The sequence below is a fragment of the Hemisphaericaspora subhashii genome (assembly GCF_019202705.1).
Source record: "Hemisphaericaspora subhashii strain CBS 10753 chromosome Unknown scaffold90, whole genome shotgun sequence".
Lineage (NCBI taxonomy): Eukaryota > Fungi > Ascomycota > Pichiomycetes > Serinales > Debaryomycetaceae > Hemisphaericaspora > Hemisphaericaspora subhashii.
In genome coordinates, this window is record NW_026057266.1 from 1 (window position 1) to 25,151 (window position 25,151).

Here is a 25,151-nt window from a genome sequence, read left to right on the forward strand (position 1 = left end):
AGTTGAACCTGAACTAGTTGAACCAGTTGAACCAACCACTGAAGCAGAACCAGTTGTGCCAACTGAACCAACCACTGAACGAGAACCAGTTGTTCCAACCGAACCAACCACTGAACCAGAACCGGTTGAACCTGAACCAATTGAACCAGAACCAGTTGCAGCACCTGAAGAGCCTACTGAAGATGGACCTGAAGAACCTGAACCAACTGAACCGGAACCAGTTATTCCAACCGAACCAACCACTGAACCAGAACCAGTTGTGCCAACTGAACTGAACCAGAACCAGTTGTTCCAACCGAACCAACCACTGAACCAGAACCAGTTGAACCTGAACCAACTGAACCAGAACCAGTTGTTCCACCTGAAGAACCTACTGAAGATGGACCTGAAGAACCTGCCGAACCAGTCGTACCTGAAGAGCCTACTGAAGATGGACCTGAAGAACCTGCCGAACCAGTTGTACCAGAAGAACCTACTGAAGATGGACCTGAAGAACCTGCCGAACCAGTCGTACCTGAAGAGCCTACTGAAGATGGACCTGAAGAACCTGCCGAACCAGTCGTACCTGAAGAGCCTACTGAAGATGGACCTGAAGAACCTGCCGAACCAGTCGTACCTGAAGAGCCTACTGAAGATGGACCTGAAGAACCTGCCGAACCAGTCGTACCTGAAGAGCCTACTGAAGATGGACCTGAAGAACCTGCCGAACCAGTTGTACCAGAAGAACCTACTGAAGATGGACCTGAAGAACCTGCCGAACCAGTCGCACCACCTCAACCAACCGCTGAAGACGGTCCTGAAGATTCCAGAACACCATCGATAGAAGAAGAAGGAGGAGAAATTCCAGGCCCTTCTTCAGCCGTGATTACTGCAACTCCACTGGCGATCTATGATGGCGGTGCTGGTTCTATTCACATTAGAAAAGAATTCTCCGGGTTCGTTGTTGCTGCTTTCTTAGCTTTGTTATAAGCTGATTTTGTGAATATTTATTACTATGCAAGATAAAAACCCCAAGGATTACTACATTAAAACAAAAAATTGTTAATTATTCTTTCGCTATATCTACATTTTTGAATGTACTTTTCCATATGACTTTAAATGGATTGTAATTTATGCCATTATTTCGTTTCGTTACTTTAATATATTATTGTATTTTTTTATGTTTATTGTTCTCTTTTATAATTGTTAACATCTGTAAAAGTTATTTTGATCGTCCTCTTTGACTTGTCAAGGTCAAGATCGGTTTGTTTCACACTCTACAGTAGATTTAACTATCCATACTTATTTTTTTGGCAACCAGTAAGATAGAAATCACATAAGATTATCAATTATGAAACTATCAGTGAGCAATACTTGTCCCACTTGCAATACTCTACATATTGAAATTTACACAAAGATTTAACGTTTTATACTCTAATTCTTTTTGTATTGAATTATATATATATATACAATAAAAACAATCATACCGTTGAGGATGCCACTTTCTATACACAAGGAAACAGCTATTTCTAATTAACCTTAAAAATAAATAACAAAATAAAATTTATACTCTCTGTTGAAATGAATACCGTAAAAAATAACTAAAAGAGCCATACTTGCTTTTCTTATAACATATCCCACTGGGAATAATTACAGAAAAGAAGTAAAATCTCTTCTAATATGCAAAAACACATAACAAAAAAACACCACACCCGTAACCAGTTTTAAAAACACCAAAATATAATATATCATCATCAAAAAATTCTTGGAAACGCATTTTGAATGGAGGGTTTTGAATAATCACATAATAATAATAAAAATAATAATAAAAAAAAAATCAATGCATCATTGGAAAGAACCTTACTATGTTGAATGTAAGAATCTTTCCTCATCTTTTTGGGAACATGTTGAGTGTCCCATTCGTCTATACTTTATCCCTGCGTAAAAAAGTGAATTAAAAACATTTTCTTTTAATAAAAATAACAATAAAAAAAATCAAGCAAGTTCTGAAACTTCCAATTCTTCAATCAATTTGAAGATGGTTGAATTCTCATCAATGAAATCGTTGTTGACAATATTGCACAAAACAAATTCATTACTGAATGTAGTCATCAATTCAGCAAAAGTGGCTGCTTTTTCGGAATCAGCACCAGCCAATGAACTTCCAATAACTTTAGCCCATTCCATGAATAATCGATAAACTTCATCTTTCCATGCTAAGAATGAAGTCTTTTCAACAATTGTTGGTTGTAAGATTTCTTCTCCTGGGAAGACACCCCATGTAACTGCATTAATATCATCATCTCTGCAATTAGTAGTCAAGTTCCCATCCTTGTCAACTGCATAATAGGAAATAAGAGAACATGAAGCATCACCCTGAGAAGAATTATATTGATCAATCTTGTATAATAACTTTGGAATTAAGTCTTTATGACAGAAGAATTCAAGATATTGTTTTTGATAAACATAACCATTCTTTGGACCCCAACCAAATACTTTTTCTGAAGATTTAATTGCATTTAAAGCTGGTTGAGAATTCATAGTGAAGAATCCACGTTCATTTAATCTAACCAAATCGTCAACAATAATCTTGGTATCATCCCCAACTGGACCATCAGACCAAGGTAAAGCCTTCAAATCTCCCTTTAAGTAACTAACAATGATGTTAGATAAATCTTTCAAATTTTGTGGGGTTCCCCATAATTCAAGAGCTCTCTTTGGAGATTGTCTTAATAATTCACTAGCACATAAATCAATGTCACCAAAAGCTGGAGATCTAGAATCACCCCATCTACCATTTGGAAATTCATCCCAAGTAGCAGTTCTTGTAACATAAGAATATTTTCTATTTTGCCAGAAAATTGGACGAATTGATTCTTTTGATCTTTCTGGATTTAAAGATTTTCTCCAAGGCAATTCACTTGCACCTGCAACATCATGAGATTTGACTGCTTCAATAAGATTCAATTTTTCTAAAATCATAACAGTAGCTCTTTCTAAATTCATAGTATAAAAATGTAAATGATTAACAAATCCAGATTCAATTAATTTAGTACACATATCACTTACTAATTCAGTACCTCTTTCTCTAACTAAATAATCATCGTCTTTAATTGGATCTAAAGCTTCTAAGAAATGTGGAGGAATAGCAATTTCTGACCATTTAGCTCTTCTAACAAATGCAGCATAAGTTGAAATTGGCATAATACCAGGAATAATTGGAATTTCAATACCAGCTTTACGTACTTTTGAACACCATTGAATGAAATTATCAACATCATAAAACATTTGAGTAATTATGAAATCAGCACCAGCATCACATTTATCTTTTAAATATTCTAAAGTTTTGGTAGCGCTTTGTTCTTCAGGATGTCCTTCAGGATAACCGGCAACACCAATATTAAAATGATCACCATATTTCTTACGAATATATTCAATTAAATCCTTTGCATATTTGAAATCTCCAGTAGATTCAGATCCATCCAAAGGTGGATCACCTCTTAATGCCAAAATATTTTGACAACCAGATTTAAACGCTTTATCTAAAGCTTCATCAATTAATTCGACCTTCATATTAGTACAGGTTAAATGCATACAAGTTTCTAAACCTAAAGCAGATTGAGCAGTGTAAACCATTTCATTAGTTAAACTAGAAGATCTTCCACCTGCGTTCCAAGTAATATCTATGAATACTGGATTTAAATCATACATTCTATCCATTCTATCATATAAATTTTGTACCCCTTGAGAAGTCTTTGGAACAAAGAATTCAAATGAAAACGTTGCTGGAGGAGCATGTGGCCCTGAATGAGCTTGTTCTAACTTCTTAGATATCTTCATTTTCTCCTTTATCTCTCTCTCTTATGTAGCTGTTGTTGGATTGAAAGGAAAAGAATGAAAGTGAAAATGAACAAAAAAAATTTCAAGAAAAAGTAAAAAATTATTTATTAGGACTGTTGTATAACTAAGTATGTATGTATTGTTCAAAGAGTTATGACAGAGGCCGATTCAGGTATTCTGTAATTTCTTTTTTGTGTAATTAACAATAAATTTTTTTTTTTTGGGTCCTTTTTTTCTGTTTCGTCGTAAAGATAACCTAAGATCATGTGATTTTTCTAACTTTAGTTTATAATTTGATTGGATTGAGTCATTCTGCTTCATCAATTCTATTCTACATATGACGTTAAACTTCTTTATTTACAATTCTTATTCAACGTCATCTATAATTACATTAAAGAAATAGAATTGATCTAGATTTGATAATTAGATCTATTCTGATTAGAGTTACTCAACATACAGATGTGCTTTCTTCTTCGGTCAATATCGTATAGTAAAACCCTTAAACCATTTTAGTGTAATTATAAACGAATCAAAAAAATAATTAAAATTTATTTCTCCTGTCAAAATTGACTTTGTACTCTTAACAAATTTTCCCACGCAAACCCCGGACAGGAGAATCAGATCTCTATTTATGTGCTCAAATACATTACTATAATCTCTATATACTCTACAATTCATCATGATAGAATTCATCTTCATCGTCTTCTACCTGACCCATATTCAGAGCATCGTTTTCCTCTTCCTCTTCCAACTCAGGGTCTACTTGATCAAGTTGCCTTTTGCCTGCTTCTTCAAATAATTCATGAGTCTCGCTTTCATACTCTATCCATTCAGGTAATAATCTTCTTGCCACATCTAATTTGTTTTCCTTAGTTAACGGATTATTACAAAGATCAACCATCTTAGCATTCTTTAAACTTTCATCCCCACACCATGTTTCACACCATAACCATTCCTGTGGCAAACTAAAGATCTTGATCAGTCTTTGCATATTGTTAGGTAAATCTTGATCTAAGTTACTTAATGAATTAGGATCCGAAGAAAGTTTCTGATAATGTGATCTTAATCGATCTCCAGCATGTATTTCACGGAATCTCTTCAAATCAACCACATACAATGCACTGATATGATATTTCAAATCATCTTTCAATACCTCTGACCAATATCCAGATTTCCAAAACCTAAACCCATCCATTTCTTTTCGTGAATCACACATTGGAGTAAATCCATAAGCGGCACCTTCAAGATCGATATCAGTTAATTCAGTTAAATCTGTTCGGCAAATTTGATCAGCATCTATAAATATAATCTTATCTAAATCTTGAGGGAATAAAACATCCAAAAATAAAATCTTATATCCCCAAATTGTACGATGTATTTCCTTTTGCTTTCTTAAAAAGTTGGGCCATTTATAACTAATGAATTCATATTCAATATTGTACTTTTCAGCCAAAAGAGGCATGACTTGCTTGAAACCAGGTGAAATATAGTTATCCAATATCCAAAATCTGACCAGCTTAGTGTTATGCTTTCTAACAGAAGCAATCATAATACTCAAAAGCTTTTCATACTCTTTTCCACCAGCAATAGTGAAAATATTAATATCAGCATGTTTCCGAGTCACTTTCTTTGATTCTTTGATTTCTACTTCCTTTTCATCCAAGGTAGAGACTCTTGTATGTATATCCCTTCCAGCGAGACTGAAAATTGAAACAACTTCATAATCTTTTGGTTCGGCATTTGGATCATGTTTATTCTCGGAAGCAGATAAAAGAGCATACTGGTCTGGCTTGGCACTCAATTTCCATATTCCAGGATTTGCCTTGATTTGGAAATAATTTAAACTAGACATAACAGATGTATCGGTACTAATATTACTATTAGTTAATTCCAACAGCAATCCATCAGGGGTTCTTCCTGTATGAATATCCCTTGCATAACCTTCAATCAAAATATTCTTTAGTTCATATTTGGCAACTATGGAACTATTCTCTAAAGTAGAAAAATTAATATTGTCCATTGTAACACCAGGTGAAGCATTCTTTGAACTTACTATCCATTTATTTGGCACATCCAATTCCACTGCCAAGCTCTCGTCACCGGGCAACATGTCGAATTCGACCGGGTGTCTTTGCAACCACCTACCTTTATCATCAAATTTTATTTGAGATGAAGGATATGATCCCTTGTAAAACCTGCCAATACCAATTTCTTCGTTGTTTATCTGTGGTTGTAATAAGATTCGGATATTAACAAATTCCAAATCCCTAATGGACAGTACTATACTAACCACCTTTTGAGAATATTCCTGCATGGGGTCCAAAATCAATAACACATCCACTGGATTATTTTGGTTGTATTCATCCACTTCAAATGAATTACTCATATCTACTGAACTGAAGTCAAATCGGTTAACATCCACGACAAATAATTTATCATCAACATGAAAAGATTTGGTGACTATGGAACATACCAAATCGAACCAATCTAGATTATCTAAACCTGAAGTCTGACTATTGAACTCTTGAAGAAGTTTATAATCAAATTTATCGGGATATGTTTCAACTATGTCCTTTAATAAATTTAAACGTTGGGAATATTCATATTCAATAATTTGGTTTAATTCATCCAAAGAAAATTTCTTATCGATTCTAAAATATCTGGAATTGAAAAGCATAAATGAATGATGTACCGGAAGATGCTTCTTCGCTAACAATTTGGTGACTTCTGGATTCAAAATCTCTTTTGAGTTGTCAATTTTAATTGAATCAATGATGTTGATGATATTGTCGATATCCAGACTTGCCAAAAGATTCAACTTAAACTTCTTTTGTAGCGTTTCAAGTTCTTCAAACGTTCCTCCGGTATTGATAACTCTGATTTGAATATTTTGAGTTTTAAGTAACTTCAACAATAGAACCAATTGATCAAACATTTCTTTCTTGTTAAATCTAGAAACCAACCAAAAAGTACCACCCACTCCTTCCAGTCTATCTATTGTCCTAAATGTAACTGAATTTTGAATCAACTCCCTGTCAATAGCTTTATACAAAATCTCACTAGGTTCTAAAGGAACTATTCTTAAATTTCTTTCCGGCTTTGCATTAGAATATAACAATTCCTTCAAAGAGCCTTGGATACCACCTTGTCCTAAGCGATTCTTGATCACTCCAATATCTTGTGCTATTTGTTTCCCCATACTTATTTGCCAATTAGGAGAAGCTAAATCATTGATAACACCATTGAAAATCACCGATGGTTGCGAAATACTAAATAGCTCCAATACCGACTCATGGTCATATTCTAATATGTCTCTCGAGTCTCTTTTCACAAGCCTGACCAATTCGTCCACTTCATCTTGATTTTTTGACTCAAGATACTTGTACAAAAATGCCAAAGCCTCCTTAGAATCCGATTTACTAGCAATATAGAAAAAGGAATCAGCCAATTCCTTATCCAATGGATCCTCACCAATTAATGGAAGAATCCCAACTTGTTGTGGAATACCATTATCTAAAATAATCTTCGATAATGTGAAGAAAACTCGTAATTGATTCTTACTACCAAAATTAACCGCGAATACCAAATCGTGGATATTCTCCTTCAAGGCAGGAATTTGATTTGGTTTAAGTTTGTATGAACCAGCACCTAAATATGCTTGAATTGGATCTGTCTCATATTCTTCATATGTTTGATCCCTTGCAATATCATTGAAAAATAATACACCACCTTTTGTAGGATTCGATTTATCAAAAGAATGTTCGAATATCCGGAATCGGTTTTCATTGTTTCCCATTAAGGTGTTTCCACTTCTGAATTGTGATTGTTTGACAGCTGAAAGTAAGGCGAATTTGGTGATTAATAATTTGGATTGAATGGAGTTGAACCCCAATTTAATAAGTTCTTCAATTGTATTCAATTCTGTTTTCAATTTTGATATGATTTTAAACACGTCTAATTCAAGTGGATGTATTGGTGAGCCATTGATGTAGAATCCATACGATTCTTTTGAAAGTCCTTTTTTCTCATTTTCGATTGCTTTCGACTTTACATCTTCAAAGTTTGTCAACGCCGAAAGCTTGCTAATATATGGAATAAACTTGGGGAAATCACCGAGGAGGGTATTTAGAAGTTCATACTTTGGAATCTTGTCCCTATTTGATAATACGAACGAAGAAAATCTAATCCCAATGTCTTTCAAGGAATCCTTTGCAACCAGAATCAATTCGTTGGAATTGTTGATTTTCGCAAAGTTTTTTTTTAAATCATATTTAATCTGTGTTGCAAGCTTATCCATATTAATATAGTAATCCTTATCCTTTAGTCTGAGCTCAACTCCGTAGCCAGTTAGACTATCCAAAGCTTTCTTGTACTGGGGAATATATCTCCAAACAAATCGGATCTTTCCAGCTTGAGCATCCTGATATAATGGCATAATAAATTGCTTTGTCAGTGAAGAAATTGGGTTTCCATATAGAATCAATAAAGGTGCCTCTCTGTTGTGACCAATAACTCTATCAAAAGGTAGTAATTGAGCTTCTGTGGTTTTATCAGTTTGAAGGGCAAATAAGTCATTTCCAGAGCAATATAATTTATCATTATAGAGTAGCCACGTTTGATGATTACCTTGCTTGTCTGTTTCTACTATATTTCCAAAGGAATCACGAGAGCATTCAGTTACCAATCTATGCTTAAATTGAGGTAATATTTCTTTATTGTAATATTCATAATGGGAAATTACTCGAGGTATATGGACTTTATTCACAATATTGAAATCAATAAAACTCCTCTGAGTAGGACTTAATGAAAGCTTTTCCAACACATTAGAATAAATAGTCTCTTCAGATGTGTCAGTTAAGTCGATATCTTCACTATCTTCAAATAAACCAAAAAGCAATTCAATTGTCGGAACATACAATGATTCGTCATAGCCTGAAATACTTTCTAATAAATTCACATAAAAGTTGGTTTCTTTCCAAGTTGCTTCTACTTCAATTTTCAATATCTGATCCTTTGGAATTGAATTATAAGCGTAAGTAAACAGTAGAAAGCTTATCCAACCAACGATATAGAGCCATTGAGTTAACATGATACTTTATTTCAATATGGTGGAGAGAAGGAGGTACAAAGAAGATGATGATGCTGCAGTGGCATGTTGTGAAATTTTCTACGTGTCCAGCACAATATAAATTTATTAACATTCTAGTTGCATGGAACCTATACACTATCCATCTATAACTACTATTTCATTATCTACAAGTTTATTGTCATTCTCTTCGTCTTTAGTTAAATCGACTACTTCCTTTACATTTGTCTTATTTGAGTCATTTTGTACTTTTTGTACTTTCCTTGCACTTCCGTTGTCACCATCATCATCATCATCACCAATTTCAATTATATCGAGATCCGCATCGTCTGGTACTTCTTCCTTCCCAACAGCCTCACTATGGCACCATTTGGAATCCCTTTGACGTCGCTCGGCAGCCTCAAGCATTAGAAGACGAAGTTGCCTTTGTTTTTGTACAGGGTCTATTGGACCGGTATTCGTCGGACGTGCCTTTCCTGGTCCCAACGATGAACCCAGACCCAAGACTCTTACTTCTGCTTTATACTTGGGTTTACTTAACTCCTTAAGTCTCTTGTCTCTAATCGTTGCAGCATTCGAAAATGCATCATACTTTGATCCCAACCTCTCTTCTTCGCATCTATAGTTCATATTCGCTCCACCACCATATTGAATTTCTTCAAATCTCTTCTTTAACTTATCCAAGAAATCATAAAACTTTTGATCATGAGCTCCATATAAATTATGTGTTAATTCATGTAAGAATGTTCCAACGATATCACTCATTGGATAAAACGATCTATCATTTGAATGATATCTCAACCGAAGTAAGATCTTTTGACCTCGATTCACATTCAATCCTAATAGGTTTGGATCATTGGGAAACATCTCACATAAAGTACCAACCTTGAAATTATTCTCATGAATTATTGGTGCCACTAATTTTGCCACATCGTGTAATAAAGAATTCGCGTACTCTTTGTCAGGATATCGATTTAAACTACCTATCCTACCTATGTTGGATACTGGAGATGGTTTATTTGGTTGCTTCGTCCCTTTGTTATAACTCCCATAACCTTTGAGAACCATCTCTGCTTATTGGCTTGATCTACAGTGTAATTAGAAACTTGATATAAAATTACTAATTAAATTTCTACAATTAAAATTTGATTATTTCGCATCATAACTCAAATTATATCGGCCGACAAAAAATAGTGTGGTGGCAAACAGGCTCGAAATGGTGCGTCTTTGTATGTCCGTGGTAACACTAAAAATCGTATCATCTTTCTAACTGGTTCCATTTGTAAGTTTATACAATTGATCAACAAAATCGATCATGAAACTTGCAGGAGTCTCGGATCTGGTAGCTGCTTCAGAACCAGCGGTATTGTAAAGACGCACTGCGTTAACAACAGCTTTGAAAGCGTCAAACGAATTTCCTATCATTTCCTTGCCATCCGCTTTGGCTGCCAAAAAGGCAGCAATGGTGCTACCCAATGAACAACCAGACCCAGTAACTAAACCCATGAGCTTACTTCCTCCTGGAACTACAAAAGCCTTATCGTCTTGAATCATATAGTTCTCTGGTCCTGTGATTACAACCATGGTTTTGAAGTCGATAGAAACTTTCTTTCCTATTTCAACTATTTGCTCTGGGGTTAATTTTGCAACAGAGTCAACGCCTCTCATCAATGAATCATCGGAATCGGACGCCTTATACGAACTGGTTAACTTCCAAATACCCATTATTTCGCCTACATTTCCTTTGATGACAGTAAATTGACCAGTATTCAACAAAATTCTGCAACGTTCCAATCTTGCTTGGGTAGCACCACATGCGACAGGATCAAAGACTATTGGTTTACCATATTTGTTATAAACCAATATCGCGTGCTTAAACACCGCCATTAATTCATCAGTTGGAGTACCCAAGTTTAACAAAAGACCAATATTAGGGATTCCAGAAGCAAATTCTTCATATTCTGCAGGTAATTCAGACATAATTGGAGAAGCGCCTATTGCTAAAGTGACATTTGCACTAAAATTCTTTACAACGTTGTTTGTAATATGGTGAACTAATGGGTGAGATTCTGTCAATTGAGCTATCACACGCCTGACGTCAGATTCTCTACCATCAGTTGTGTCATTTACCCATATTGGCTTTGACTTGATTATAACAAGCAATTCTCTTGTTGCTTTACCTGCGTCCTCATTTGCCATGATACACGAAACTACTGCGACACCATCTATGGCTTGGCCTGGTATTGAACACTGATACATAACTTTGTCCGCATTCGAATGGTTGATACCACCAATAGCAACAGACGAGATTCTTTTATTCTCCTTGATCGAATTATATCTGTGTAAAACTTGAAGCATTTTTCTAACTCCAATAGGACCAGTTCCTTCAGGGTCAGTAACATTCTTCTTAGTTTCAGTCTTATAAACAGTTCCCAACCCAACATAGTCTGCAATGCCTTCTTCAATAACTGCTTCAACTTCAGATGGAACAGAACATGTGACCCCCAAGATCTTATCATTTCCGATAAGTTTTCTGACCAATTTGGCTGGCATATCGTCTTGACCCACATGAACACCTTCAGCATCGATTGCAAGAGCAACATCGACTCTATCGTTGATAATTAAAGGAATTCCCCTTTTCTTAGTCAATTCGTGGACTTTCTCGGCTCTTTCGATGAAATCTAAGGTTGAAAGTGATTTTTCTCGTAATTGAATTATGGTGGCTCCATTGTCAATTGCTTGTTCTACCTGACCCAAAAACGTGCATGATTCAGGGATCATGGTAGAATCGGTTACCAAATATAAGGAGTAATCAACTGCTTGGCTCATAGTTGCTAATTGACTATAAATCAAGGAAGAAGAGATTATATAGACTTGAGAATCTTTCTGTTCAAGTTTTCATCCAAGATCTGTCCGAAGTAATGAGAAAAAAATTCCAATGCGCATAAGAGAATATGCGCTTAGAGGGATTTGTTAGATCGGAGCCTGTAAATGCTATGATTTGTTGATGTGAACCATGATCCATCTCCCTCGAGACCTCAAAGAAAGCTACTGTTTAATCATTGTTTAAAGCTCTTCTACCAGGTCACTGTACTCTCATCCATACAATCCCACTTGGTAGCACAATAAAACCCCTCTCTTGTCAGGATTCTAATAGAAGTTTTGTTGTAAAGAATGCCAATTCACCTTGCATAGATCCGCTACTCATATGCATGAGACTTGTGGCTAGGTACATGTGCATGTACATGTATCAATATTTTCACAACTCAAGATTCAAACCAATAAATTGCGCTTTTTTATGCATCATTTGCCACAGACTACTTGCTTTTGTACCTTGTCAATGGCTTTATCATCGAGCTTTTTAGAATGTCGTTTGAAATGAGAAGCTACGATCTAAATACCGAGCATTCAATTAGCTAGTGAGATCTTCAGTTCGAAATGTAGCCGATATCTCTTGGAAAGATCAATCAACAGTTACATGCAAGTCAAATTAGTTAAAATATTGAAGGAAACTTGTATTTTCTACCATGCAAGTAGTCTTTATTGTCCAAACTTTTTCTTAAACATGACGACATCTTCATCTTGAGCTTCTTCTGAAGACGGGTGTATATGCAATTTAGAAAGTGAGGATTCCTCTTTTACAGTACTATATAACCTTTAGAAAAATAGAATCCAAATTAGAAACCTCTTTATTACCAACGGGATCCTGATTTAATATTATCTAGAGTCTTATATCTTTTCAGTTTTAGTGAAGCATTCACATAAACAATTTTCTTCTTTTTTGCAACTTTCCCATAACCCATTTTAGAATCATTTATTTAAGTAAGGGAACATAATCGAGACTTCAGATTCAGTGGTGACGTACGAACACGCCCATATTAAAAAGAAATCAAGAAATCAAGCCCCGGTAGATGAGCGAGGCTTACATGCGTCAAAAACATGTAACCTCAGAATTTTTAAACAATACCGAAAAGAGACAAGATTTTTTCAGGTGTGCTCCCTTAGTCCCCAGATATCCTTATGACTCATGCGGAGTTAAGAAAACTGGGGGGTCCCGTTGCTGAACTATAAATTACTTTGCTTTCCCCTATCCTTTTTGTTCAAATCTTTAAACTTCATTACAGGTTGTCGTAATTGTTGTTTCGTAAAAATCGCTCATTTTTTTCATAAAAATAGGTACAATTAATTATTATTTATTAAAAAATTTTTGCGGGATTTATAAAAATTTATTACACAGGGCGAAGTTTTGCAATTAAATTAATTTTAATTAAAAGTTTCAAATTTAAAATACCTCAAGAGAGGATTACGGGCTGATTTATAAAAGGAGGCTATTAGTGTTTGAAATCAAAAGTTAATAGAAAATGGAACAAGATCCAAAAGCTTTAGAAGAAGAAGAGATGGTCAAGGCACAGCATAGGAGAAAGCCAGAGTTTAATGAACGATATTATATTTGTAGATGTACTGAAGGATATTATTCTAATTTCAGTATTACTGCAAAATATAATAAACGATTTTCCAAAGAGTTGTTGTCAAATGCATTACAATCTATGATTAGAAACAATAGTTGGTTTACGCTTAATTTCTTTAAGGATAATGATGATAGTAGTGCTCAAGTGAATGGTATGGATTATGAAGTTAGATGTGTGGAGAAGATTAAGTTTTCAGACGTCGTAAGCTTTCGCCAGATTGAACAGTTTGATGCAACTACATTAGAAGAAGTTAATATGCTCACATTAAAGATGAATGTGAATTTACCATTATGGAGAATTATTGTGTTTGAAGAAGTTGGTGGAGACCAATACGTTTGTGTCTACGTTGATCATTCTCATTATGATGGTTTATCGGCTGTTCAATTTCATAAGGATTTAACCAAAGAGTTATCATTGGCAGTTATTGATCATGTTGAAGTATTATTTGACTATAAGAGAGACTTTGAATACTTGCCTGAGAAAATCTTACCACCAGTTGAAACATTGACAGATTTATACATTCCTTCATATGCAAAAGTCGTTAGACATTATCTAGAGACATACATTCCCGGTCTCTCGGATTTTGTATCCTGGGCTTCAACATTACGGTTACTCTCCGATGCAAATGAAAACTTGGAACTACTGACCCATCCTCTTTTCTATACCAAGAATAGAGTAGAAAGAGTATTGCAAACAAAGTTCAAAATTTTCAACTTTTCATCTAGTGAAGTATCAAAAATGATTGATTATTGTAGATTACATAAAATCACATTGTCAGCATATTTTGATATCCTTTGCTTACAATCTCTTGAAGAGACCATTTTCAAAGCTGTTGATCCTTCAACACAATTTTCTACAAGCTCCCTTGTAGCTATTAATGGAAGAAGGTATTATTCTGAGGATATTAGAAACTTCAAATATGGGACGATGGTTTGTGGTGATCAAATTATTTTACCTCCTATTAAACGAAAACCTCTTGAATCAATGAAGAAATTTCATAAAAAATTGCGGGAAAACATCAAAAGCAAAGCTTCATTCAAAATTATTGGTATGTACAACTATATAAATTGTTGGGATTTCTTTAGAAAGAAGTTAGGTAAGGTTGGTGGTCGTTTCTCTTTGACTATCTCCAATCTTGGGAAGATTGAGAATTCAAATGATGAATTCAAATTTGAAAAAATTTTCTTTGCCCTGAATACTGGATTGGTATATAATTTCATTCTTAACATGACAACGACTCCAGACAATGAATTAACGGTGGTATTTGGTTATTTGCCAGAGTTTGAAGAATACCAATTGCATGGCAAAAAAGCCATTGATTTATTTGCTAATCAATTCCAAACCAAGCTTCGAGATTTTTCAAAGGAAAAATAAGCTTCTAATTGTCATCATCTCGATCATGATCTGATATTATATTTATATCATCACTCTCCTTAAAACTAGACATCCATTTAGATATACCTTGTTTTTCACTTCTGCTAACCAAATGCATCAACTCTTTAGTTTTTTTAATAGAATATTGTTCGCACTTTTTAATCGTTCCACTTACATGTGTACATCGTATTATCACATTTTGATCTTCTATTCTTTGAATCAAAGCAAGTGCAGCCACCACCAATTCAAAATGACCTCTACCACATCGAACTATTCCTGTAGATGTCTTATTGGAAAAATATTTAACTTGCAATTGCATTCCTGCACATCCTACTCCGAAATCTCCAAAATGCGTTTGTAAACTTTTCCGTATAGCCAGAACTAGGGCTTTTTGACTTATTGATGATGGTGATGATTGATGTAATGAAAGCAATGCATTCAGTTCAGATTGACTGAATTCATTGAAATCTTCTCTTGATGTAATTCTATCATCAGCTGATGGAGCATATAAGATATCGAATAGGATGTATCTCTGTTTTATTCTAACCATTGTTGTGTATCGAGTTGTGTCTGTTTTCCAATGAGATGAGGAGGTTTGACAATTTTGAAAATTTTAGATTTTTTTCCCTCAACCTTGTACAAGCTCTGGTTGCAAAAAAACGGAGTTATATTACAATATATTACATTAAGAGTCTACATAATTTATACAGTCAAATACCTTTCAGTTAATTCTCTGGCATATTGTGAGTTTCCACTAATATTATAAATCAAAGACAAATTGTACGCCGCATCAAACAGTAAGTCATAATCAGGGTCATCAATAAATTCATCATGCATGGCCAAAACTTTATCATAATGAGGAACAGCAAGTGATGTCAACCCTAACATATGGAAAAGTCTTGCCAAATTATATTCTATTTCTTGTAATTCATATTTTGTAGCACCTTTTGCTCTAATGTCACGATATTCTAGGATATAACTTATTCCTTGAAGTAATTGAATATGTCTATTAGAACTCAATCGTTGCATGGCACGATGAACATGCAACAACCCCATAACTAAACAGATCATAGGATCTTGGTTGTATCTCTTGTATGCCCTGTTAAGATATACTAATGAAGACAGATAACTTCTACTACCACCAAGTAAATTAGCATAAAGATATAATAAATCAGGATGATCTTTTGTCAATTTCACATTCTTAACATCAGCTGTTACCATTGCCATACCAGTAATCTTCTTTTTCAAAGCACATGAATCATAAGCCTTTAATTGACGTAAGAAAAATTTCTGATGGTTATAACTGGTGAAAGTTTCCCATGGATAAACACCCGATGAAAAACAACAAAAGAATAATCTACACACAAATGGTGAAAACTGATTGGTGACCAAGAAATATCTGATATAACTAACAACCGTGGTATTGTGTTCATCGTTCTCTATTCCAATCATCAACTTTAGCAACTTCAAAAATGCTTCTTTTTTCTTATCTTGGATAAAAACACTTCCTGCCATTGCAATATCGACAATTTCATTGGCATATTCATTATTCTTTTCAAATTTAGAAACTAGGATTGCATATTGTGCGAAAATATAGAACCATTGGTCATATGTAAGTCCTCTATATTCAGTCTTTGCTGTCAATGTGTGTCTGGAATAGTTTTCATCTTGCGTTATACCCTCCAATAAGTTATACGCTCTTGCTAATCTTTCATCAATATTCATCCCCTTCTTTCTTCTATATAAGACAATCCCCTTGAATTCTCTATTTTTATCCTTAGGAAAGAAATTCTTGACACTGGTGAACATTTCAATTAATGGTGCTGCTAGTTGCATCCAAGCGGCAACGGCAGTTTTATCACCTGAATTAATAGATTCTTCTAATCTTTCCATACGACCAAACTTTTCCAAAACTTTCCTGGTGGCGAGATTTTCGATTTCCAGTCTTTCTTGTTCAGTTAACTTGGCCGACTTTGGTCGTAATCTGATCTGGGTTTTAATTAACGAGAGATTATTTGTTTCTTCTTCATCTTCTTCGAAAATATCTTCAACTTGATCCCCTTTCCGTTCTTTCAGCATATTATTCGCCGTTTGTACTTCCTTGATTAATATTTGTGCCTTTTCATCATCTCCCAAATGGTAGAGAGTTTCAGCCAATGCTAATTTGAAATCAAGATTAGTTGGTTCATTTTCTAACAATGTTTCATATGCCTGTTTGGCTTGTGAATAATCCCCGACTTCAAAGAAACATTTCCCTAACAAATTAATCAATTCTGGACTTTCATTAAACTCGTCATTTAATGTGGCTCTGGTTAAGAAAGTTAACGCTTCTTCATGATATCCATGTTCTTCCAAAGCTTTCCCGGCATCGAAATGTAAATCGGCAATATCTTCTTCATCTTCAAGCAAGAAATCAAAATGATGAATTGCTTCTTCCTTCTGTCCTAACCCTAACCTCAAACTACCCAATTTAAATCTAATATCAATAGGTAAATCAAAAAACTTCGATTCTGCTTCTCTTCTTAGACCTGCATCTTTGACTTTTGCAAGAATTGCTGGTCTTCTTTCCTTATCATATTCTGCATCATCATCATTTTCATCCCAGAAAGTTTCATTAGTCCTATTTTGGATCCATCTTGATGCAAGCTTCAATACATTTAACCCTATTCTCCATGAATGATGTTGTATATGTAATTCTAATAAGATATTAAGCTCAGCCCATCCAAAAGCGGGATAACTTGTTTTATTATCAGGATCAGGGTGGATATTACTATCCAAAACTTTCATGTATAAATTTATAGCATCATTCAATCTCTTTTGTTCAACATAAACACTAGCTAATTGTTTAATAATATTTGAATCTGCTGGATATAAGATTCTAACTTTTTGAAGCCCATCTAAAGCTTTACCGAATTGCCTTCTTTCTTTATAAAGTAAAGCTCTTTGTAATATATATCTTGCACTCTTTTTAACATCTGACGTTATAGCTCTTCCATAGCAGTATATGGCTTGATCGACATGTCCTAATTCTGCTGATAATTCGGCAACATTGCCCCAGAATTGTGTATCCCAAGGATGAATATTCGCCGCCAAGAGCCAATAATTACAACATTCATTTAATTTACCTTGTTGTTTATAGATTTCTCCTAATGTTTTATAAGCACTGAAATTTTTCGGATCTTTTTTAATAACTTCAAGATATAAATTTTGAGCCACTTGTATATCATTTCTAACAAATGCTTCATTGGCTTTGGAAAGATTCAGTCTAACTTCTGGATCTAATTCTCGATTATCTGCTCGCATCATTTTTCGTTTATAATATGATTTAGCCGATGTCGATAATTTCTCACGACGATTTCTAACTCGGAAATTCCCAGCACTTTTTAAAGCATCTTTGAAATTATAATTCTCATCATAATCGTCTTCTTCAGATTCATCACCAAATATGAAATCGTCATCATCGTCATCTGATTGATCGAATACTAGTTGTTGATCTTCAAATTCGTTGTCATCATCTTGTTCTGCTTCGTTTTGAAATTCATTCAAAAGCTCATCAAATTGCTGGTCTTCGTCTTCTAATTGATTGGCACCATTTATGCTTTGGAGGGAGTTGGCTTCATTTACTACACCTTTCCCCTCCTCTGTTTCAAACACATTGTTCGACATGATTAATGAAGTCGACTGTCTTGGTTGATTGGAAGCTTGTTTATGATTCTGTTGTGATGATGTTTTGCAAAATATCAAATTACAGTTTTTCTCCTTGGGAAATTTTTTGCATGTTTGAAAATTTACATGTTACAAACGATATTTTACATGTTTGATCTCAATCTGGGGTAATTAGACATTTCGATGAGTATGGAGGAAGGATAAATGGTCATTGTCGAACTTTGTCAAAAAATATTTGGTATTCGTCGATAGGCTTAGTCAATATTCAAATTCAATAATACTTTTTGTTACAAGGAAGTTCGAACAGTTGAATTGTGGGAGTTTCGAATATTGTTTATTCCCAAAACTAAGGATTTGTATATCAAAACCAAGAAATACAAAAGAAATACTCCCAATCACAAAGTGGTCCGATTTCTCTAGTGGTTCATAAAATACCAAATGAAACATATTATTATAAAACTTTATACGGTCAGTTTAACTATTTGGTTATTAGCCCCAATTTGATTCAGTCGAGTGCAAAGTCAAGAAACCTACGTGTAGTGCTCAATCTGGAATTGGCGCTAGGGTATATTGTTGTAGAACTGAGTGTAGTTGATACTGATATTGTTTAATAACTTCCATCGTGGTGTTGATAAATCTGATAGAAATACGATGGAGTCTTGGGGGTGGCCATATAAATGTAATTTAGAGAATAATACATCAATGTCTCAGATTTCGCGTGTTTTCCCGATTCGTCTGTCTAAGGAAAATCACATGAAAATTATAATTTTAGTGTAGATGTGTGTCATTTCAGACGAGACGTATTAAAACGATACTGTAAAAAGCCAACAAAGTATCAACTTACATTAGTAATGCAAATATGAGAGATTGTAGAAGTGGCATTAACTGCAGCTGTCCTCTTGTAAGTGACCCCGTTGTTGTCATCATCATTGTACTTTAATGAATCACATGAATGGAACAAGCAGAAGAACAATAGAATAAAATAAATTATTATTATTTTTAGATGATTCATTCTAGGGGGTTAGGAGTGAGGGCGATAAGATACATTTGTATTGCTCATAATGGTTTGTGTATAAATAGGCTTCAATAAATCTGATTTTTAAAAACCTCATTTTATTTCCCACTTCTTTCTCTTTGTCTTATTAATCATTAATCATAAAATAAAATGGTATGTTCATTTCATGTTTACATTAGATTATTTTTTTAGTCAGACAACGTGATTTCTAATTTTCTTTTTCATTCCTTGGAAAGTCCCGTGCTGAAATTTTAAACGAGACAGTGATAGTTGGACAGAAAGAATCATACGGTCCCCTGTCCACAGCGGAATAAAATTTTAAAACTGAACAGAACAGAAAGAAAAAAGAACCCAAAAAAAAAGAAGTCACTCAAAAAGAAACAACAAAAAATTTTCTTTGTTATTTTCCAGAAGTCATTTTCATTCCATTTCTTTCGGTTTACACCTGTTGATATCTGCATAATATAAAAGATCACAAAGAATTACAATCATTTATTTAAAGGAAAAAGAAAATTAGAGATTGAAAAAAAAAATGTCTACTTTAAGGAAAACAGCTCTTTCTAACGTTAATATGAAGAATTCCCAATCAATTTCTTCGGCGACACAATCTTCAGAGATTGCCCCAGGCAAATTGGAAAAATCAGACTCGGTTATTAATTTAACAAAACCAGAGTTATATGGTATTTATAATAGTGATTCATTATTTGGTACTAATGTAGAAGATATGGATCTTTACATTAAAACTGCTAAACCTAAAGAAAAAGATGATTCTATACCTGCTAGACAACCCCCACAAAACTTGTACTCGTTACCACTCCTTGTAAAGTTTATGATTTTAGCTGCTTCTGCATTCATATATAATGAAATAACTAAACATATCAATTATAGTCATTTTAGTGATAATAAATTGGCGAACATCCCATTGGCAATTTCAAATGTATTTGTCTATGGGTTTTTTGCCAAATTTAGAATCGGAACATATACATCAATCGAAACTGAATTTGGACAAACTTTAGACAATGTATTTGCTCTTACTGTTCAAGGATTAGCCATGAGTTTAATTCATCCAATAATGGATTATTTATTGCCCGCCTCGTTTTCAAAACGTTTATTATCATCAAACCCAAACCCAACCCGTTCAACTTCATATTCCAATTTATTCAATGATTTGATTAGATCATCAATCACATTCTTAGGAATCAGTTATGCTATTCGTAAAATTGAATGGTCTTCGTTTTTACAAGTATCTATTGTTTGGTCTTTATTAAACCCAGGATTATGGTTACTTTTAGATGGTACTGTTTCTGGTTTCTTAGCTTCCCTTATTGGATGTACTGCTGCTTGTGTAGTGATTTATCTTCAGAATTATGATTTTGTACTTCAATACTCTTCCAATCAAGAAGTTTCAATCGCCCTTTGGTTGTGGATTGGAAGTTTCTTCTTTTGTGGGATTATTACTTTTGGTAAGATTGGTAGAGGTTTGTTTAGTAATTAGAAGCGCGCAGGGTTTGATGATGATGATGATGATGGTTTTTTTTTATTTTATTTTATTTTGATTTAAGTTGGTTCTATTATTCTCCGGTTAGATAAAACTTTTTAGACATTTAATGTATAATTAAATAAAGAGATTTAATTATTAAATTATTCGAATTGAAGATAGCAAGTGCGTAGTCTACAAACAACGAGATCATCGTATCTTTGACCAGATGGATCTATCGAATTGTAATGTTGCTTCTCTTTGGATGACACTTCTAAATGTTTCAATGCAAAGTATATATATATATAGACTTCCTACAAGAAGAAGAAGATGAATCTAAGTAAACTTGATCCATACTTTGTTATCAATTCAGAATGTTTGCTGCAACTTTTTTTGTATTTTCACTCTTCACTTTAGAAACGTGTAACTAGATAAAAAGGTTGTTGCTTGAAAATATGTTGGAGAATAAACCTGAATTAAAATCAGAAGCATTGAATCAAATCATTAAATGGTGTGAAGATGGTAACTTGCTAAACTGCCATTTGAACAAACTAGCTTTGATGATTCAGTACCTTTGCATGGAATATATCAACAAGTGATAACAAAAGCCACACCGACGCTGCACAAATTGCCCTTTCATGTTCAATATCTTCAGAAGAAAGCTGACTTCCTCGTAAATGACTGTCATTTCTGCTAACAATTCTAATAGGGAGTGCGCTTTGGTTGCTTCGAATCATTTTCAATGGCAATCATCAAAAATTCATATTTTACAAATTTGTTCGGTATTTTGATTTCGGCAATCGCTTTCCCAATACGTTTCGAAATAAAAGCTTGTACTTCTTTCAATCACCGTATCTGTTGACGTCCCGACAAGTTCAGAAACCATTTTTTTCTTGACGCGTCCGCAATCCATCTTCCAGAAACATAGATAAAAACCTGTTAAGTACAAGTACTGGCAGGAGAAAATCTTTGTCTATTACAAAGTTACCGACCCTCCACCAATTGAAAGTGTCCTTGGAATTAATAGGCCAGACTCGTCTGAGAAACGATAAGTGGTTCTCTGGCTCCAACAATTTTACAAGTGACCAGTTACATCTCGTTGACGTTATTTTGCTTGGCTGCGCTTCTAGTTGAGTCAATGATAAGATATATCCGAACATTGGCTCGTGAAATCAAGATAGGCTTTATGCGCGGGGAAAGAATTATCTCGATCCAGGTCATATTGAATCCTGTCAAGGAACACCCTGTTGGTTGATCCCATATTGATTCGTATTATTAAGTATTTTGGATGCTGAATGTGAATCCTGCTTGGTGCTCTCGGGTGAACAAAATACACTATGAAGCCACTAACCTCGTCAACGTCTCCCAATAGAGGTTGATAGGAGTATAGTCCTTATCTAATCATGACAACCCAGGAATATTTTCCGGGACACATCTCCTATATAAATTCGCAGTTCGGTGCATGTTGGCAATGTCGCTATCAATTCATAGACCCTTTCACCATAAAAGCTTGACCTTCGGAACTTTCCATTTTAAACGTTACTTAGAGGTCGGTACTCCAAAATATGTTCATGATTGATTTTTCCGGGCACAGGTTAGGCGACAAGTATTCTCTAAAGAGATTCTAGGAGCTTCTTCTTATCATTTCCAATTCAGGAGGTTAATCAATTACATAATTTCTTGCTTGGAGTTTTTGGTTATAATATAAATACAATAGAATTTCATAGTCAGATCTGGATTTGGTTTGTTTACTTCAGTGACTTTCCTCAAGAAATCAAAGAAAATGTTGCAAGAAAAACGACCATCTCCCACACCATCAAAAGATGACATCCTGGAACCTGGGATGCGTATTGTTTCAAGCACCATTGACCCAACCCAAACTGGCCTAACTGGTTTTGCAAAGTTCAAAGATAGTTTTAGACGTGCTCATGTTGAAGATATTGGAGTTGATCCTAATATTTCAGAAGCTGAAAAGATTGCTATCTTAACAGCAAACTCGCCTTTAGCCCGAAAACTCAAGAATAGACACTTACAAATGATTGCAATTGGTGGCTCAATTGGTACTGGTTTATTCATTGGTTCGGGATCAGCGCTAGCTACGGGTGGTCCAGCGGGATTGTTAATTGGTTATATTTTGATTGGTACAATGATTTATTGCACCGTACAATCATTAGGTGAGTTGGCCGTCACTTTCCCCATTTCTGGTGCTTACGTTACATATAATTCCAGATTTGTCGACCCATCTTGGGGATTTGCCATGGCTTGGATATATGCGTTGGGGTGGTTAATTACGTTACCATTAGAATTGGTGGCGGCATCTTTAACTGTTAAGTATTGGGATCAAGATACTAATTCCGCGGCTTACGTTACTGCTTTCTTTTTCTTTATTATTGCTATTAACTTTTTTGGTGTTAGAGGATACGGTGAAGCTGAATTCATTTTCTCCCTCATAAAAGTGTTGGCTGTCTGTGGTTTTATTATTTTAGGGATCGTGCTCATTACTGGAGGTGGTCCTCAAGGCGGTTACTTAGGCGGTAGATACTGGCATATAGAGGGTGCCCCCTTCCCCAATGGATTCAAAGGTGTAGCCACCGTGTTTGTTGGAGCTGCTTTCGCTTTTGCTGGAACTGAATTATGTGGGTTGGCAGCTGCTGAATCTGCTAATCCAAAGAAATCGTTACCTAAGGCATGCAAGCAAGTATTTTGGAGAATCACCTTATTTTATGTTATTAGCTTAACATTAGTAGGTATGTTGGTTCCTTACAACAATGAAAGGTTACTTGGAACTTCTTCGGTGGATATCACCGCCTCCCCTTTCGTTATTGCTATTCAAAATGGTGGAATCCTGGGATTGCCTTCAGTAATGAATGTTGTGATCATGATTGCTGTCTTATCGGTTGGAAATTCTTCCATCTTTGCATCATCCCGAACATTGGCTGCATTGGCTGCATCTGAACAAGCTCCAAAAATATTAGGTTACATTGACAAAAAGGGCAGACCACTAGTGGCAATTGCTGTCCAATTGCTAACTGGATTTTTGTGTTACTTAGCAGCTACACCTAAGCAAGGGGAAGTATTTGGTTGGATGTTGGCTCTTAGTGGCCTTTCTTCGCTTTTTAACTGGGCTTCGATTAATATGTGTTTAATTCGATTCAGAAGGGCGTTAAAGGTGAAAGGACGCGATACTTCCGAATTGGCTTTCGCTTCTCAACCGGGACTAATTGGTGCATACTGGGGTGTTAGTTTAATTTTCGTTATTGTTTGCTTGCAATTCTGGATTGCTATCTTTCCGTTAAATGGAAAACCAAACGTAGAGGCCTTCTTCGAGACGTTCCTTACAGTGCCGGTTGTTTTCCTTTTCTACTTTGGTCATAAGATATACACGCGCAATTGGATTTTCTATATCAGGGCCAAGGATATTGATGTTGACACCGGAAGAAGAGAAACTGATTTGGATTTGGTTAAACAGGAGCTTGCTGAAGAAAAAGCGTATATTAAATCTTTGCCATTCTATAAGAGAGTGTACAATTTCTGGTGCTAAGAATAGTGTTTACTTTTATAGTTTCTTCTCTAAGTTATTGTGTGTGTCTCAATGAAACATTTTGTGTTCTAACCACATTGTACACTTCCCAATTTCCCATTGATTTTGGTCTGGATATTTGATTGGAATCTTCTCTGAAATAAATTTGTTGAGATATAATTTGGTATGAGAAATGCTTGTGAGGTGGAAGAAGTAGGTGGCAGATTATTCTCACAGTTTAAACTACGAAGATTTAATATATGCAGGCGTACAGGGAAAGCTGTTCAAGTAATCTTTACTCTCTAGTGACTCGTATGAAATAGTGCTGATATTGGGGGATATGTGATAAATGTAGATGATGCCGAAGTAGTTAACTCGCCGCTAATGGCTTAACAATACTGATGGTCAAGCTTAAGGCTTTTCTTATTAAATCGTTAAATGTAGTTTATTGATACTTATAAAAGTTATAAAAACATATAAAAACAGAAGAAATGTAGCTTGTTAAATTCCAAGTATACTTTAAACAATTAACCCCAAGTTACCTTATTTACAATACAATTATAATTCCACAATATTATTTATACAAAACTTCTAACAAATGACCCTTGATTACACTTGACTCAAATAACTCGGATTCTAAAGTAACTACATCCATGTCGTGACGTCGCAGAACTGACTTTTATATAGACAAACGTCGTAAATGTAGTCAGTACCATGATAAAATA

At 34.8% G+C, this 25,151-nt stretch overlaps 10 protein-coding genes across 10 annotated transcripts; 4 read left to right on the forward strand and 6 right to left on the reverse strand. All coding sequences in view use genetic code 12, as the record gives it.

The window, feature by feature from the left end:
- Positions 1-969, forward strand: J8A68_002257 (uncharacterized protein; the record flags this gene model as incomplete). Its single annotated transcript, XM_049405988.1, has 2 exons — positions 1-259; positions 421-969. Coding segments are annotated over 2 exons (808 nt in total), but the record flags the coding sequence as incomplete, so codon positions are not given.
- Positions 970-1,974: 1,005 nt separating this feature from the next.
- MET13 (methylenetetrahydrofolate reductase (NAD(P)H)) lies at positions 1,975-3,819 on the reverse strand (the record flags this gene model as incomplete). Its single annotated transcript, XM_049405989.1, has 1 exon — positions 1,975-3,819. The coding sequence occupies one exon, from the start codon at positions 3,817-3,819 to the stop codon at positions 1,975-1,977; it is 1,845 nt and encodes a 614-aa protein (XP_049264427.1).
- Positions 3,820-4,486: 667 nt separating this feature from the next.
- Positions 4,487-8,908, reverse strand: KRE5 (Kre5p; the record flags this gene model as incomplete). The annotated part of the gene is made up of 1 exon (XM_049405990.1): positions 4,487-8,908. The coding sequence occupies one exon, from the start codon at positions 8,906-8,908 to the stop codon at positions 4,487-4,489; it is 4,422 nt and encodes a 1,473-aa protein (XP_049264428.1).
- Positions 8,909-9,043: 135 nt separating this feature from the next.
- Positions 9,044-9,973, reverse strand: J8A68_002260 (metalloendopeptidase; the record flags this gene model as incomplete). The annotated part of the gene is made up of 1 exon (XM_049405991.1): positions 9,044-9,973. One exon carries the CDS (start codon positions 9,971-9,973, stop codon positions 9,044-9,046), a length of 930 nt encoding a protein of 309 aa, XP_049264429.1.
- Positions 9,974-10,171: 198 nt separating this feature from the next.
- THI6 (bifunctional hydroxyethylthiazole kinase/thiamine-phosphate diphosphorylase) lies at positions 10,172-11,734 on the reverse strand (the record flags this gene model as incomplete). Its single annotated transcript, XM_049405992.1, has 1 exon — positions 10,172-11,734. The coding sequence occupies one exon, from the start codon at positions 11,732-11,734 to the stop codon at positions 10,172-10,174; it is 1,563 nt and encodes a 520-aa protein (XP_049264430.1).
- Positions 11,735-13,266: 1,532 nt separating this feature from the next.
- J8A68_002262 (alcohol O-acetyltransferase) lies at positions 13,267-14,748 on the forward strand (the record flags this gene model as incomplete). Its single annotated transcript, XM_049405993.1, has 1 exon — positions 13,267-14,748. One exon carries the CDS (start codon positions 13,267-13,269, stop codon positions 14,746-14,748), a length of 1,482 nt encoding a protein of 493 aa, XP_049264431.1.
- Positions 14,749-14,752: 4 nt separating this feature from the next.
- On the reverse strand, positions 14,753-15,298 carry J8A68_002263 (RNA-binding protein; the record flags this gene model as incomplete). The annotated part of the gene is made up of 1 exon (XM_049405994.1): positions 14,753-15,298. The coding sequence occupies one exon, from the start codon at positions 15,296-15,298 to the stop codon at positions 14,753-14,755; it is 546 nt and encodes a 181-aa protein (XP_049264432.1).
- Positions 15,299-15,450: 152 nt separating this feature from the next.
- Positions 15,451-18,414, reverse strand: TFC4 (transcription factor TFIIIC subunit; the record flags this gene model as incomplete). The annotated part of the gene is made up of 1 exon (XM_049405995.1): positions 15,451-18,414. The coding sequence occupies one exon, from the start codon at positions 18,412-18,414 to the stop codon at positions 15,451-15,453; it is 2,964 nt and encodes a 987-aa protein (XP_049264433.1).
- Positions 18,415-19,579: 1,165 nt separating this feature from the next.
- Positions 19,580-20,924, forward strand: J8A68_002265 (uncharacterized protein; the record flags this gene model as incomplete). The annotated part of the gene is made up of 2 exons (XM_049405996.1): positions 19,580-19,582; positions 20,007-20,924. The coding sequence occupies 2 exons, from the start codon at positions 19,580-19,582 to the stop codon at positions 20,922-20,924; spliced, it is 921 nt and encodes a 306-aa protein (XP_049264434.1).
- Positions 20,925-22,689: 1,765 nt separating this feature from the next.
- Positions 22,690-24,447, forward strand: J8A68_002266 (uncharacterized protein; the record flags this gene model as incomplete). Its single annotated transcript, XM_049405998.1, has 1 exon — positions 22,690-24,447. One exon carries the CDS (start codon positions 22,690-22,692, stop codon positions 24,445-24,447), a length of 1,758 nt encoding a protein of 585 aa, XP_049264435.1.
- Positions 24,448-25,151: the final 704 nt, after the last annotated feature.